General features: G+C 46.1%; 1 protein-coding gene across 4 annotated transcripts in view; it reads left to right on the top strand.

Annotated features, from left to right (window-relative positions):
* The window catches only part of CRIM1 (cysteine rich transmembrane BMP regulator 1), a 198984-nt gene that overhangs the window by 176100 nt on the left and 7114 nt on the right, over positions 1–15770 (top strand). For all 4 annotated transcript variants that reach the window (XM_057740812.1, XM_057740813.1, XM_057740811.1 and 1 more), the window contains 2 exons: positions 8474–8668; positions 15629–15751. In XM_057740812.1, the coding sequence (XP_057596795.1) occupies positions 8474–8668; positions 15629–15751 (318 nt within the window). The remainder of the gene's footprint in view (positions 1–8473; positions 8669–15628; positions 15752–15770) is intronic.

The following is a 15770-nucleotide window of genomic DNA, read 5'->3' as shown; positions in this document are numbered from 1 at the left end:
CCAACTATAATAATATAGGTTCTAGTGGATTTTCGTTTTTATAACCTTTCTCAGCGGAAAGGGGGTGGGGAGTCTGGAAATGCTTTCTTTTCATCATGGTCAGATTCGGAGCAAGGCCTGAGCTACCGCATCAGTGACTCCTGCATACTGAATTGGATTTTTATAGAGGAAGAAAATGACACGATTCTAGTATCTGGGTTTTCCCCCCAGCGGTTAGTTAGCTTTATGGTGTAATTAGTAAAATAGGTCAAGAGTAAAAGCAAAGTCCAACTTTTAACAGCCTGGTAAGCCTTTTCTTATCTTTAAAAGAAGTAAGATAGCAAGGTTCAGACAGTTGGAGAGGTCAGCTCGAAAGGAGTTAACGTTTCAAGGCCTTGCCACTTCTTCCTCAGCTCTCTCATGTAAACAGAATCAAGGAAAAGGGAGAAAAAGAAAAAACGCGCTGAATTTTCCAAACTCTACCACTGAAAGACATCACACATTTTTATTGTTCTCAAGCATACTGCAAGATAATATGGCTTCTGTTTGAATCCAAAAATATAAGACGCACACCTGAGCGCCTCATGAGTGAAGCAGCGGGCCCGCCGGAGCAGCTGCGGGCGGGAGTGCTGCAGGCTGCTTCCGCACACTGCTGATGACACAGCGGTACACCCCACCCTTTAGCAAGGAGGCACTTTGGTTCTCATAGAGGCCAAAAGTCATTTCAAGCCGATCTGATGGATAAGCTAGAGGCCAGAGCTGAGGAAACCTAATACCAAAGAGGATCGAAACCAAGGCGTGGCCGTAAAATAGGGACCGTCTCCCTTGCTTGTTTCAAAATTTGGCTCTGGATGTCATTGCAAAAGGAAAATTCCAGAGCCGCGTGAAGCCAGGGCAGCATTGCCAGAGTACGTGCATAGCCCTCGACAGGGAGTACTTAGAAGGGGATCACACGTGGTTGGGTATATAACTCCCAATGTGTTTGTTTTAAAAATAAACCTCATTATATGAGTGTCATACCTCATGTTTTCCTTGAAACATTCTTCTCTAATCCTCTTCCTTGTGAGGGAGAGAGGCGTGTGAAATAGACATTTGCCTGAGAAGAACCCTGAGTCCTCAGTAACCACTGCATCTCCACGCATTGGTAGGATTGTGCCGAGGTCTGGTGCGGTTGGTTGGAGGGTCATCTACCTTTGAAAGCAAAGACCTTGAGCCCCAACAAGTGGAAAGGGTCGGGAGTCTAAGCACCCATTCTCCAGAGTCAGCAGTGGCCACTTCTGTGTGTGTGGCCCAGGTCCCTGCCCAGGAACGTGGCGCTCTGAGGTTATCCCACTGGACGTGCAGCGGGCAGACGGTGTGCGGGGACCTGGCCCCGCCATTTCCTGTCCATGCGTTTTGGGCAAGTTACTGACTCTCTCTGTGTCTCCGTTTTCTGTGACATTGAAATACTCTTTTCTGTTAGGCTGTGGAGAACACGTGGCATTGACTTGTGAAAAATGCTCGCTTAGGGTGATCCGGTGGTTAGGACTCCGCTCTCTCACTGCCACGCGTCTGCGTTCAATCCCTGGTCAGGGAACTAGGATCCCACAAGCCATGCCATGTGGCCAAAAGAAAAATATGCTTGGTTAGCACCGTGCCCAGTACATGGTAGGCAGTGAGCACGTGGACGTGTTGATGATGATGAGGCATTGAAGAATAAACGTGGTGTCGTTGTCAGCATCAGCAACCAGCTGGAGCGATGAGTACAGCAGCGAGGATGCAGTGGACAGCCCACTGGATCACCAGATGTAAACCCTTTAGTTCCTTTCAGTGGGATGGCTCCCAGGTCTCTATTTCTGCCTCCCTCTTCAGCCTGAAAGCTTAAAATGCTTTTCTATGGACTTTCAATTAGACTGTGCTGTTTTCCCCCCAAACTATGACTTTATTCATTTATTATTTAGAACCTCAAATTGGGTAGATGAGCCACCATGTCTTCCTGTAAACCAAGTCGTTTCTAAAGTTTTCTGACAGCTTTCTCAGATTGACCCACATGTGCCGTGGGAGGAGGTGGTCCATCCGGGACAGTAAATGAGCTTGTGAGAAATAGGGGCACCGGCATTTGCAGCAACATGGATACAGCTGGCGACTATCATAGTAAGAGAGGCCAGTCAGGCGGAGAGAGACAGGCACCACATATCAGCTCTGCGTGGAATCTAAAACACGGCACAGGTGAACCAGTCTACAAAACAGAAACGGACTCACAGACGTGGAGCTCAGACTTGTGGTTGCCAGGCTGGGAGGGGAAGAGGGAGAGGGAATTTGGTATTAGTAGATGCAAACTGTTATGTTTAAAATGGATAAAATGGATGAACAACAAACTGTTACATTTAAAATGGATAAAGTGGATAAACAACAAGGTCCTGCTGTATAGCACAGGGAACTATATCCATTTCCTGGGACAAACCGTAATGGATAAGGATATTTTATGTATCTGTGTGTAAAACTGAGTCACTTTGCTGCACAGCAGAGATTGGTACAACATTGTAAATCAACTATACTTTAGTTAAAAAAAAAAAAGAAATAGAGGCTCTGGGATCCATCAGTTAACTGAAATTCACAGCATACTTTCAGGCCTCTGTTTAGATCATTGGCTTTTCAGATGAAATTTGGTCAAAAGAAAAGATGTTTCTATAAAGCCTCATTAACTAGGATCTAAGTAATTAAAATCTAATCTAGTCTAATCTGGGCCACATAGCAGCCACCCTGGAAAAAATTAGTCAAGGCTTTAAAAAACAAGAGCCCTCATCTATTTCACACGAAAATTCCACAGAGTGGTGACCAACCCATGTCTTAAATGTGGCTTTGTTTTAAAGCATGTTTGAAGAAACAAACTTCCCTGTTAAGAAATATATTGATATCGTGACTCAGGCTGATCAGATGTAGAGATATCACAGAAAACCACCCCCCGCAAAGCAGCAGGGGCAAGCCTCTCTCTGTGGCCAACTCTGAAATGGGGCTTGTCGGGGATTGAAGTCCTGGTCCTCAAACCAGCCGGTCCTGACATAAAACATCCAGTGCTAATGGTGGCTCCTCCCCGGTCAGCACACTGGATTCAGCTTGGCCTCCACCTGAAAAAGCTGGATAGCCAAAAAGTTGTCCAGTGTTCCAGAGAGGCCCAGGCACAATTGAGGCCACATGAGGAGGGCTCTGTGTGTTCCTGGGAGGGTAAGAAAGGGAGCTGTTAGGTAGAGCTCAAGGCAAAGAATGTGGGCTTTGCAGTCAGACGGAGCCAGGAATAGGTGCCGGCTCCACCGCCTGCTGGCTTGGTTAAGGTTCCTTCCCCTCGCTGAACCTCAGTTTCCCCAAGAGTAGGATGCACAGCCCTACCTCAGAGAGTTGTTGTGAGGCTGAACCACAAGAGGCTCTTGAGCACAGCGCCTGGGTACCAAGGATGCTCAGAAGATGCAGGTTCTCTTCTTCAGTGCTTGGCCCTGGATCCTTCTTTCAGAACCATCTCTTTTGTCGGTACCACCTGCCTCCTCTGAACTCTGGTCTGTAAGGAGATGAGCTCCGAGGGGGCTGATCGTGCCAATCTTTAGCGCTTGCTGCGGCCCAGCGCAGCTCTGCGCATGAGCCTAAACGCTGGCTTTAGACTTCTGGGCAAACCTTGAGATACCTCATTCCTACAGTCAGGTCCCTTCGCAAGGTCTTTTTGGAGCCACTGGTCCCCTTTTCACTCTCTGCCACCTCCACGGAGAGATGCATTCTTTCAACCAGTGATTGATTGGCATCTGCCTTCTGTGCTCTACCCACCCCTCCCCAGCTGCCAGTTGTTTAAACCTAATAAGATAGCTTCCTGATCTCAAGTCAGAGTTAATTCCATTGAAAATGAACTGAAGTTGAGATGTTTCCAAGGTAATCTGATGAGGAGAGTTTGAATGGAATAGAGATAAACTGGTAGACGCACATGGAAATGGGGTCCATGGTAGTCAGCCCTCTGCCTGATCTCACTCCACCTCAGCGACTGTGCGGTGAACCTGCTGCAGCGTCTGTGTGCGGCTTTGTGCGGCTTCCCGTTTAATGGGTTTCACTGTTTTCTTATCCTCGTATTGCTACTTTGAACTCCTAATCTTCATTGAATTCAGAAAAAGATTTATTTTTGTAACAAAATCAAATGAGAAACTTTAGTTTTCGTCTCATATGTAGTCGAAGTTCTTGGCTCAGCCCCTTGCTTCCAAGACATCCAGAGTAGTTGCTCTCCCTCTTTTATCATTTCATAAATACTCTTGGACAGTGATCTCATACAGTTACTGAATGAGTAGTTACACAGACGCTGAGTTATGCTGTAGCTCAGCATTTGATCTCTGGCACGTCTTCCATGGTTTAATTTTCTTGCAGGCCATCGAAATTCTTCGAAGTGGGTCAGTAGCTTTCGGAAAGCACCGTTACTGCGTGACCAGGTTCTTTAGAACCAGGCTCAGACTAAGCTATCCGTGTGTGTGTTGGCGATGCGAGGAGGTTGGTGATGTGTGCACATGTCTGCTTGAGATAACCATGTTAATATTTTTGCCTCATGTATCAAGAGTAACTCATATTCATTGCAAAAAAAAAAAAAAGAAAAATACACCCTCGAGTCTAACAGTGACTGTTAACATTTTCATTTCTTTCTAGAGTTTTAAATTTTCCTCTTTACGTGGTTGAGCTTATACTACACATGATGCATTTTAACAGCTGCACAGTAGTCTCTCATGTGATTGTGTCGGGTCATTTAAATATTCCCAAATTGTCGGACGCAGGTTTTTTCCCCAGTTTCTTGCTATTGTAAATAATATTGTGATGAACATCTACATAAACAACTTATTTTAGGCCTTTTCTGATTATTTCCTTGGGATAGCTGACTAGAAATAGAATTGTTGGATCAAGGAAGTATAAGGTTTTTAGAGATACATGAAGCATACTGCCGGTTTTGCCTGTTACCCCACACCGTCACCACTGATGACTAAAATGTGTTCCTTTTTACCTTGTTGAGCCCCCAGTCAGTTCTCCCCTAGAGGCAGCTTCATGGTCGTGTTCACACAGAAAGGCTAAGAGTTTGAAGGTCAACCACTGCGGCTCTGATTGACCCACTGGAATATCCGGTTTGATAAGGCTTGACCAGGTCCTTGACAGGCTCACCAGCTGTTTATTTCTTTAAAGCGGGAACATGACTCATACGTTGGAATTACCTCTGCATCACCGCCCATTAAAAGAAACAGGGTCGTCCTTCATACCTCCGTGCCCCTTACCGTCCATATCCTGACGGCTCTTTCTCAGAGCTCTCAAGCCTAGCCTTGCCTTTCCACCTCCGTCACCTCTGCGTTACTCCAGGCCCATATCACAACCCTGTGAACAGCATCCCCATCTTTCTAACTCCATTTAGTCTTCCATGTTGTCATATTCCACAGTTCTCTTCTTGAAAACAAGGCTAATAAGGCCCATCCCCTCCACTGCAGGAAGGCTCTAAATCTGTCATTGTTCTTCAAGGCCCTTTACGATCTGATCCCAGGTTCATCTCCAGCCATCTTGCATGCAGCCCCTGACACCTCTCACTGTCCTTCCAACCTGGCAGGCGGTTCAGACACACCACTGTCTGTTTGCAGTGTCCTTTCCTCCAGCTTCTTTATCTCCCTACTCATTTCTCAAAATAAAAATAAAGCATCAAATTCTGGGCAAAGCCTCTCCCAGTTCCCCCCAGGCAGAGTTAGTTGCTTTGCCCTCCGTGTTGTGCTGTCCAACTCCACGTTGAATTCACAGCACAGTGGCTGCTGCGTGGTATCTGGTGAGGCGTCCTGGTGCCTGTCTACACCATTTCTGCTCAGTCCTCTGGGTCAGGGTCCTGGTCCTGCCTTTTTTCCCGTTGGTGATAAACGTGTGTAGAATAAATGAACGAATGTCTTTATAATGTTTAACACCTAATTACCCTTTTTAATACCTTAATTTTATAAATAATTTTAACCTCACAAATACTAGCATTGATTAAGTATCTCATGATACAACGCGTGTTTTAGCCTAGATCTTAAGAAAATACAGACCAGTGCTTGGCCTGGACTTCAATTTCTTTTATTATGAAGTCCTCATCCTTTCTATGCCTCTTCCTTGTTCCCTTCCTCCTCTTCTCTGAGAAGAGAACTGGCAAAATGCCTCTAGGAGGAAAAGCAGAGTAGAAAGTGATGGACAAGATGGGGTGAGGAATGTAACCTTCTCCTCTAAGGTCCTTGCCCAGTGATACATTACTCAAATTTTATGCAGTAACGTTGGTCCATCATGTGAGCTGTTACAAGGTTTATGTAAAATATAATCAGTAATATTGTTTTATGAAGAAATGCTTCCCTTCATAAAGAATTCTCTGCATAATAGACTCTGGATTTGATGGCAAGTCTAGTGTCCTCAATGAAGTGTTGGCTCGAGGTCATTATATTACTTGAATTAAGTGATTCTACTCAGCCATTTGACATGTACATTTTGGGTATCTTAATGAAGTCACCCCTTCTAAGGATTTCAGATTAGCAAAAACTTCTACCATGAGTTTGGTGTGAAAGCCTCCAAATGAGTTTTTAAGCTTACAGGCAGTGCACCAGAACCCTTTCTGTGGAGCACTCACAAATACACTGAAGTACGTTTTTTTTTTTTTTTTTTTTTTTTTTGACTTACAATAATGACTTTATTTTAACATATTTAATTACAGACATAAAATAGCTGGGGAAGGGGGTGAGCCCCAGCCTAGCCCCGCCCTGGGGCTGCCAGGAGGGGGGGGGTGCAGGTGAGGCCTTGAAGTACGTTTTTAAATAGATATTGGAAAAGTATTTCTGCTACAACTGGAACTTCCTGTGATTGCTCAACTTCCCTTGCTGAACCTCAGGCGACAGTAATGAGAAAAATAATGAAAAAGCATTGGGAAACAGAGAGATTATGCATTTTAACTGTTGACATAGATTCCTTTCCGTGCTAACTTACAACACTCCACGATGGACCAAGACTTACATCTTTGGAAACACAAAATCTTAGAGTCATAGGACATTATTAGTGCCATTTAGTCAGGGACATATGCTTGAATGATTGTAAGAAGAGAATGTGGATTCCAAAGACAAATATTTCTGCCTGTGACCCTCGTCTGGAAAAGCTCAATGGGAAGCTTCGTGCTAGGTCTTCACGAAGAGCGGTTCCAGCTGCCCAGAAGCACTTGGATGGGATCCTGACGCCCTGCACATAGATGTTCCTCATTGCCCCCTAGGCATTGTGGGTTCTGTCCTTTGTGCCTGGGCAGTGAACTCTGCCCCTGTCAGAGCTTCCCAGGTGCCTGCCAGGGAGAACCTGAGCCCCGGGCACCACTTCTAAGGACCTTCCCTTCCAGATGCCTTTATAGTTTTTCATTTACTAGTGATCAGTGGTGAGTGGAGCTGACCATAGAATCTGAGCATAAAATCTCCCCAGCTTAGTAGGACTCATCCAGTTATCAGCCTGGCCAGTGACAGGGAGGGGCTGCCCCACCTCCACATCCTGTGTTTCTCCATTGATTGACCCTGTCTCTGCTTTGCTGGTCACTGGGCTTCACTCTGAGCTCCAGAGGGAATGTGACCACTAGTAGGTTCTGATAAAGCAGGAGAAGGTGTTGAATCAAAGAGAAAGGAACTTTCAAGGAAAAGGTTGGGGGAGGGAGGATATGAGGATGGCAGGGAAGAACGGAGAAAAAAGACAAGCAGAATGTGTTAAGCTGCAAATTCTTATACATAAAAATAGCTCTTAAAAATATATCATTCTCAAAAAACATGGTTTGCTGGAAAAAAATGATCGAAATGAAATGAGGTGGTTTTTAAAGTAGGAATGTCCTGGTTGGTGAGAGGGAAGTCCATCCAGCATCCCTGAAGAATGAAGGAAATGGTTTTCCCAATGCTGAGTCCCCTCTGGGAGAGCTCAGGAAGCCTGCCGGTTCCCTGCGACAGGCCATTGTCATTCCTTACCATTCCCCCGCATCAGTTATACAGAGATTAACTAACTAGAGATGGGAATATCTTGGATTGTTTCTGTAAGTATACTCAGCTGGACCTTTTCTTTCTTTCCAGATGGGAAGAAAACCTCTGAACCTGTCTCTCTACCTATTTGTATTTCAGTTTTAGTTTTTTCATATGGTATGTTCAACAGCCATACAATGATAGCTTGTATATTTTGCGATGGCAGTCTAATGACTCTTGGCCAACAGGTATTGTTCCCAGCTGCTTGTTATAGTTACCGCCCTGTGCCAGCCTCAGTGGCCCTTGACCAGGTTCAGGCCACAAAATGAGAGTTCCGAGGCCGCTGATGAGCAGGGGAAGGTAGCAGTAGGGGCTGGGGAAGTGGAAGTGTCACCCAGTTCTGGGTGTCCTGGAGCATGTTGTGATTGTGCAGAGCTGTTCTCCTTCATGTCTCATGTGTGATGTGTGATGAGAAATTGTTATTGTCACATGGAGTAACTCCACCGTGCGCCGTTTTTTTTCACTAGAGGACACAATCCCAAAGAAGGTGGTGTGCCACTTCAGCGGGAAGGCCTACGCCGATGAGGAGCGCTGGGACATCGACAGCTGCACGCACTGCTACTGCCTGCAGGGCCAGACCCTCTGCTCGACCGTCAGCTGCCCGCCGCTGCCCTGCGTCGAGCCCATCAACGTGGAAGGAAGCTGCTGCCCAATGTGCCCAGGTATCTAAGCCACTGCCCTGCTGCCTCCCAATCTGTGCTGTTGATTTAAGAGGAAACTAGAGCAGACTCAGAGCCTCCCCCACCCAGCCCTCCGTTTCTGCGGCCCAGAGACATGGCGGGTAACTTGAGAGACTGTGACCATCCAGGTGAGTGCCTGAGTTTTGGTTCCATGCCAGAATTGCTCTGGTTCTTCTATTTGCATTCTCTAAACGTCAGTGGCAGGCCTTAGGGGTGTAACAGACCTGTGAATGACACCTTCCATATCCGAGTAGCACAGTTTTACTGCAGGATTGGCTGAGCATAGTGGAAAAGGTCCATGACCAGACAGAGCAGGGAGTACACTTAACAGCCGTTGCAAGGTGACTATCTGTTAGAAGCAAAATAGAAGAGCTGCGTTTAAAGAATACAACTCTGGTCCAGTCTTTCTTCAGTTCATCAGTTCTGGCAGTACCCAGGCCACCCCATGCAGCCTTCTCCCCAGCCCTCCCATGAACTTTCCATCTCCTCCCACCTAGACCGGAATCACAGAGCATGCCCCCAGCTGGCTATTGCAGAATCACACGTCTGTGTCTGTCCCCACATTCCACCCTTCATGTCAGCTCAGTAATCCACCTCCCAGTTTCAAACCTAAGGCCCCCACAGCTGCCCAGATCCTCCCCCAGGCCTTCTCCTGGTTTCCGTGTCTGTGTCTCCTGCCAAAACAGCTCCTTTGTTTTCTGCCCCTCGTCCCAGCAACGCAAGACCTGAGCCCTCAGCAGGACAGCCTCTGGGCAGTGTTCCAGGTCTAAAGCCCTGAATACACAGACTTCACAGGCAGTCCAGACCACACAGACCGAAGGGAGGGTTCACTCTAGGAGCCCAGGGAGGTCCTGAGCGAGCGAGAGCCTCTCCACCTTCACCTCGGTTCTGTGTTTTCTGGTAGCATTGTATTAGAGACTCTTGCTCTGTGCGGTACAGTGGGCCAGGAGTTACAGCAACGTAGGCATCTACACTGTGCACTTGTAAAATGGGGGAGTCAGTTATATCCAAAGAGTTTCATTGAGCTCTGCATATATTTGCCTTTTGTTTAGAGGTTGTGCAAGCTAACCCGAATAGGGCACTTCTAAAAATGTCCATTTATCCCCTCAAAAGGATGGGATATTCTGCCAGGTTAGGACGCTGAGCCCTTTTCAGATCTCTCATTGGGTACTTTTCATAGTTTAGTCTCCTTGGCCTTGTTTAAGGTGTAAACTGAGAGTCAGAAGTTCACATCCGTGATGTCGTATCACTTGGTGTGCACACAAGGAAAGACAAAATCCTTAAGTGTTTTGCACGAGAAGAATGAGGAAAAACATGTATTTCTCATTGGAGTTGCTTTATCTATTACATTTCACCTGTTTCACAAGTTTCATTCCAGTTTTCCTAGTAGTGTGCTTTCAATAATGTAAATGGTGAAACTTGATCTGTTGATTCAACCAAGATTCATTTCAAGCACTGTCTGAGGCCCTGGGGAGACAACGGTGAATCCGACAAGGCCCTGTCCACATGGAGCTGATGTTTTTGTACGGAAAGACAGGTGGCACATAAGTAAAGAGTCAGTAGCGCACAAGATGAGGACATGGGGCCACGGAGAAGCACACAGTGAGACCAGGGTGGGGGAGGAGGGGGCTGGGCAGATGAGGGGACAGGATGTTTTGATGATCTGGGAGTGCCTCACTGATCAGATGACCTTTATAAAGGGACCCAGAAGAATGGCAGGAATCGTGGGGTAGAGGCAGAACCTCTGCATATAGGTAGGACAAAAGCCCAGGGGGTGGGAACACACCATGGACATTCAAAGAGAAGCAGGGAAGCTGTGTGGATGGGACCTCGTGAACAGGGAGGGTAACTGGAGGAAAGTGGAGAGGTAGCTGTGAGCCAGAACGTGAGATCTCATGAGCGATTTCAGAATTTTATTGGTGAGATAGGAACTCCAGAGGGTTTTGAGCAGAGGAGTGATGGGACGTGACTTGCAGGAGTGGAAGTAAAGAGACCAGTGATCCAGGTGAGGGCTGAGTGTGGCTTGGACCAGGGCAGTAGCTGTGGAGGTGGGAGAAATGGTTGGGTTCTGATTGTAGTGAGAGGGTAGAATGTGGATTTGAATGTGATGTCAGGAGTGAGAGGAAGAGGCACACCAAGGACAACTGTGTTTTTGACTAAAACATGGAGTTGCAGCTCTGGTGTAAAGTCAGTTTGGTTTGGTGTGTTTTTAGTTTGAAATCTCCATAGGACATCTAAGTGGAGATAATGACTAAGTGAATATCTATCTGATCTGGAAGAGAGATGGGAAATGGATCTATAAACTTGAACGTTGTCAGCCACAGGTGGTTTTTAACCCTTGAGACCAGACGAGGTCGCCCAAGGAGTGAGTGGAGATAGAGAAGAAAAGGGAGCCTGGAACTGACCCCAGGAACTCCAACTCTGGGATCTGGGCAGGTGGGGAGGGATTAGCAGAGGAAACAGAGAACGAGCCACTGCTGCATGGGAAGAAACTGAGAGCTGTGACCTTGGAGCCACATGGAGAAGGGGTAGGGGAAGTGCTGTTGGATGACATCAGGTGTGAAGCAGGGACTGACTGTTGTGCATTTAGCGTTGTCCTAGTCGTCTCTTGACAAGAGCCATTTCCTTACAGTGGTGGCAGCAAAGTCTACGTAGAGTAGTTTCTAGAGAGAAGGGGAGGGGGTGAATTGGAGACAACCATTACACAACTCAGCTACAGCGCATGAGTGCTGAGTTCACAGATAGGATTTTCCTGTGGAGTAGAGGGGTCTTGGAGGCTTTCACTGAGTAAGAATTGAGCTAGACCTTGAAGGACAGGTGGGTTCTTTTCATTGGAATGAAAGGGTAATCTGAGCAAAGACCATCTGAGATGGAATGGTCAAGGCCAATTGCCCCTGGAATAGGGAGTTCTAGTAGCAGGAGATAAGGATAGACAAGATGACTTTGGTCAAGATTTTAGGGCCTAATTGTCAAATGGGGAGGTAGATTTTGTCCTTTGTGGGGAGGCTCATTTTTTTTTTTAAGCTCTTTATTGGAATCTAATTGCTTTACACTCTTGTACCAGCTTTTGAGGTACACCAAAGTGAATCAGCTGTATTTATACATATATCCCCATAACCCCTCCCTCTGGTGACTACCTCCCACCTTCCCTGTCCTGGCCCTCTGAGGCATCACCCATCATCGAGTTGATCTCCCTTTGTTATACAGCAACTTCCCACTAGCTATCTATTTTACAGTTGGTAGTGTATCTATGTCTGTGCTGCTCTCTCACTTTGTCCCAGCTTCCCCTTCGCCCCCCGCCCCCCCAACCCCGAGGCTCATTTTTGAGCAGATGAAAAACAAGATCATGGAGGTGCTTTGGGGAAGCTAACTAGACGATCTGTAGGAGGGACTGAAGCAGGGAGAGACCAGAGGCCAGGGCAGCTGTGACGTGCATTGTAGACATTCCAGGTATGTGATGATAAGGACCCAACCTCAGGTGATGGCGGCAGGAACAGAGGGAAAGATCCACTCTCCTCGGTTGCGAGTTTAATGGAGGAGAGAGTGCAGGTTTCACTAACATCCTTGCTCGTTACTAGAGATTTCTCCAGTGACCTCTCTGTCAGCATTTACTGTTGGATTGGAATCTAATTGCTGTTAACTCCCCTTTCTGCTTCTGATGTATTATCAATGAGTCATTTCTCCATCTTATCTCAGCAAATTTTGCAGTCAGTCGAGCTCTGCCACTTTACATTTGATTAAGTGTGGCCCGCCAGGAAGCCTGGATTCCTGTCCTGTTTTCTCGTGGGCTCGCTGTGAAGTTTCCGGTTGCCACTTCTCACCTACGTGGCTCAGGCTACTTGGCTTTGTGCCCTAGGCACATCCACTAACATTCTGAATAGCCTCACCCTTAGAAAGCACTTTCTCCCACCGCCATTTTTGGATATGAGTACCAGACCTGTGAACTGGTTCACTGCTTAGTACTTGTCCCATTTTATAGGAAACTGAGGGTCAGAAGAGTTAAGTGAATTATCCAAAGCCATGTGTCTAGTTAGCAGAAGACCCGGGAGTCCCAGTCCTGTGGTGTCCTCCCAAAAAGTGGTGTCCTCACCCTGCAGGCCCCAAGCATCCTGCCCCATATTCCAGAAAAGGACATTTTAAGGAGGGTGGCTCCTATAATGAGCCAGATGCCTCTGAATGTAAAATATATCCCCAGTAAGTTGTCTTAGGTTTCTTTGAAGTTCAGGTCAAATCTGACTCCATTTGTAATCCTTAATCATGACCCAATGCCTGTGATGAAATTTTGTGTCACCCCGGCCCTGTCATCCACAATGCCAGCAGCTTTATAAAGGGCTCTTGCAGTAAATGCTGGAAGGGTTCTATTTTAGAGTTGAGGTTGAATGCAGACTCTGGCCATGGGAGGTCTGGGTCTAGGCATGGAAACACAACAGCACCCACACTTCTGTTTCTCCAAGCAGTTTTTTGCTGAAAGATTTATGCTTTTTGGCAAAACTGCTCAGAGGCAGCTTCCCTCTTAAGTTCACATTAAAGGGAAATGACCCTCTCCCCTTAGACCTGAGGGCTCTGAACTGGAGCTTTGAGTATTTTATGATAAAGAAGGAGGCGTGGATGGATTTTAATCAGAGCCAAACTGAGTTTAGTGGAGCAGACGGATCCAGAGGACAGGCCGTGAGCTGCCAGATGATAAGAAGTAACTCATCACGAGAGGCCCATGAGGGCAGGACTGGTCTTGCTCACAGCTGTATCCCCTGAACTTAGGCCAGTGCCTGCCACGTAGGAAGTACTTGGGAAGTATTTGCTGAACAGTGGTGATTAAGTAATCACTGAGTGAAACATCCTTCTCCATCCTAAGCAGATCCTTCCAACTTTCCCCGCTGTTGCCAAGGACAGCCTTTCTAAGCACTGGTGGGGAAAGAACTCACACCGTCCAGTCTGTGTTGTTTGTGGGGTTTCACTGAAATTTACCTGTGGGCAGGTAGGAGGCACAAGAATTTCAAAGCTGCTTCCCTGATGCTCTCACGCAGGAAAGACCCTGAGCTGAACTGAATTGATCCCAGCCCTGGGGTTCTCTGCAGAGGTCTTTACTACTTAGCTGCTGACATTCACAGGTTTTTGGCATGGGTCTCACATTAGCCTTTTCTCCCGAGGCCTCAGAAGGCAGCAGTAGGTCAGCCCCTGTTGTGATAGGAAAGCTCAAGGCTGTGCACTGGACCAGGCAGGGTAGGGGGTTGGGGCCCCATGGCACTGAAAGATGTCGTGTAAATGTCAAGGGGGTCTTCTTCCCCCATTCCTCCAGGAAATTCATATCGTATATCGAGATGTCTCAGTGGGCAAGCTAAGCACCATCCCCGCCCACACACCCCGGAACCACCTAGCCCAGACCTATCGAATCAGGACCTGTGGGCATCAGCACATTTTATAAGCTCCTTGGGTGATTCAGATATGATAGAAAAGTTTAGAATCACTAGTTTATACTCAGACCCCTGCCTGTGTAAATGAAAATGTTTCCAGTAAATTCTCTTTTTAATTCTAAAGTTTTCAGAGACCCATTGAACCTTTCAAAACTCTGAGTGTCTAGTTCTTGCCATGTCTGAGATCTTATAATTTAAGTAAGAAAGCAACAGCCAAAGTGACTCTTTTCTTGGGGGCAAGAGGAAGATCTGGGCTTTGGAATCACAGAACTGGATTTGAAGCCCAGCTCTGCTGGTTCCTGGGTGCAGAATCTTGGGCAATTTACTTAACATCTCAGAGTTTATTTCCCTGGCAGGTACTCAGTGAACTCACAGTGGAAGTTTAGCACGTATTCTCTTCTCTATCACTTTTCCCTTCTCTCAAATTTATCTTTTTTAAGGTTCACTTCTTGAAAGGCTGGTAACTTTGGGATAGCCAGTGATCACTCTGAGCAGAGAGGATTTTCTTTTACTTGTATATAACATATTTCATGTATTTTATTTTGGACTAAAATTAGTGAGTATTTAGCATTGCCAGTGTTTGGCTACCTTATTGTAAAAATCAGTTAATAATATGGCAGGACCTGGCCAAGAAGAAGTACATGATTGAGACTGACTTCCTTTGTCATAGTTTGAAAATAGAGGTTCTTAAGAATTATTTCGTTAGAAGTTTGGCTAGTTATTGTTAGCCAGATGAAGTGGGGATATACAAATATTTATGTAGGAGCCAAAGAAAGCTTTGGATTTTCTCACTGGTCCCTTTAGAACTTGGCTTAAAAAAAAAAAAAAAAAATCTTGCTATTTGAGATGAACAAATATCATTGTTCTCAGTTTTGCTTCGTGTTATAGTATCTTGTTGACCAAAGTGTCTGTATGATCAGGTTAGATAATATAAATATGTTTACTCAAGATCGGTTTCCACTCTCCATGGCTCCGGGAGTAACACAGCAGACCTTTAAGACTTAAATCAAGACTTCATGAGGTTTGCTGACACCCATTCCCGTTGAGGGGAAGAGAGAGAGTAGAGGGGAAATCAATAAAGAATGGAAGATGCTTTAACTTTTTCACTTCCTGTGACATATTTCATATAAATGAGTCAACACTCATGGATTAAAGAGCAGCAGTTATTAAAGTATAATTTCGCTGATGGAAAGTAAAAGAAACCTTTTCATTTCAGCCGGTGCCCATCAGCTTCCACAAATCTGTAGAACCAACAGCATTTGTCATGGAAGAGCAGAGCATCTGACCCTGGTGGAAGAGTAATCTTCTCCCCCCTTTTCCATGGTTATAGGACACGTTTCCCACCCCTGCAAACGCTAGTGACTGTCTGGTGTTAATGATGTTGGTGCAGAAACTGGATCTTTCATGTCCCAGGACATGTTGTATTGTGTTGTATTGAATTGAATGCACTGTCCATTTGGATCGAGGAGACGAAAGTCAACGACAAGGAGCCCCTCCATCATCTCTTATGAAAAATGTCCCCTTCTTTTAGAAATGTATGTTCCAGAACCAACCAATATACCCATTGAGAAGACAAATCATCGTGGAGAGATTGACCTGGAGGTTCCCCTATGGCCCACACCTAGTGAAAACGACATTATCCACCTCCCCAGAGGTAAGTGCCGAAGTCGGTT

The sequence above is a fragment of the Hippopotamus amphibius genome, chromosome 7, assembly GCF_030028045.1.
Source record: "Hippopotamus amphibius kiboko isolate mHipAmp2 chromosome 7, mHipAmp2.hap2, whole genome shotgun sequence".
Classification (NCBI taxonomy): domain Eukaryota; kingdom Metazoa; phylum Chordata; class Mammalia; order Artiodactyla; family Hippopotamidae; genus Hippopotamus; species Hippopotamus amphibius.
The sequence above is the reverse complement of the archived record's forward strand: the minus strand, read 5'-3'. Positions and strand labels throughout refer to the sequence as shown.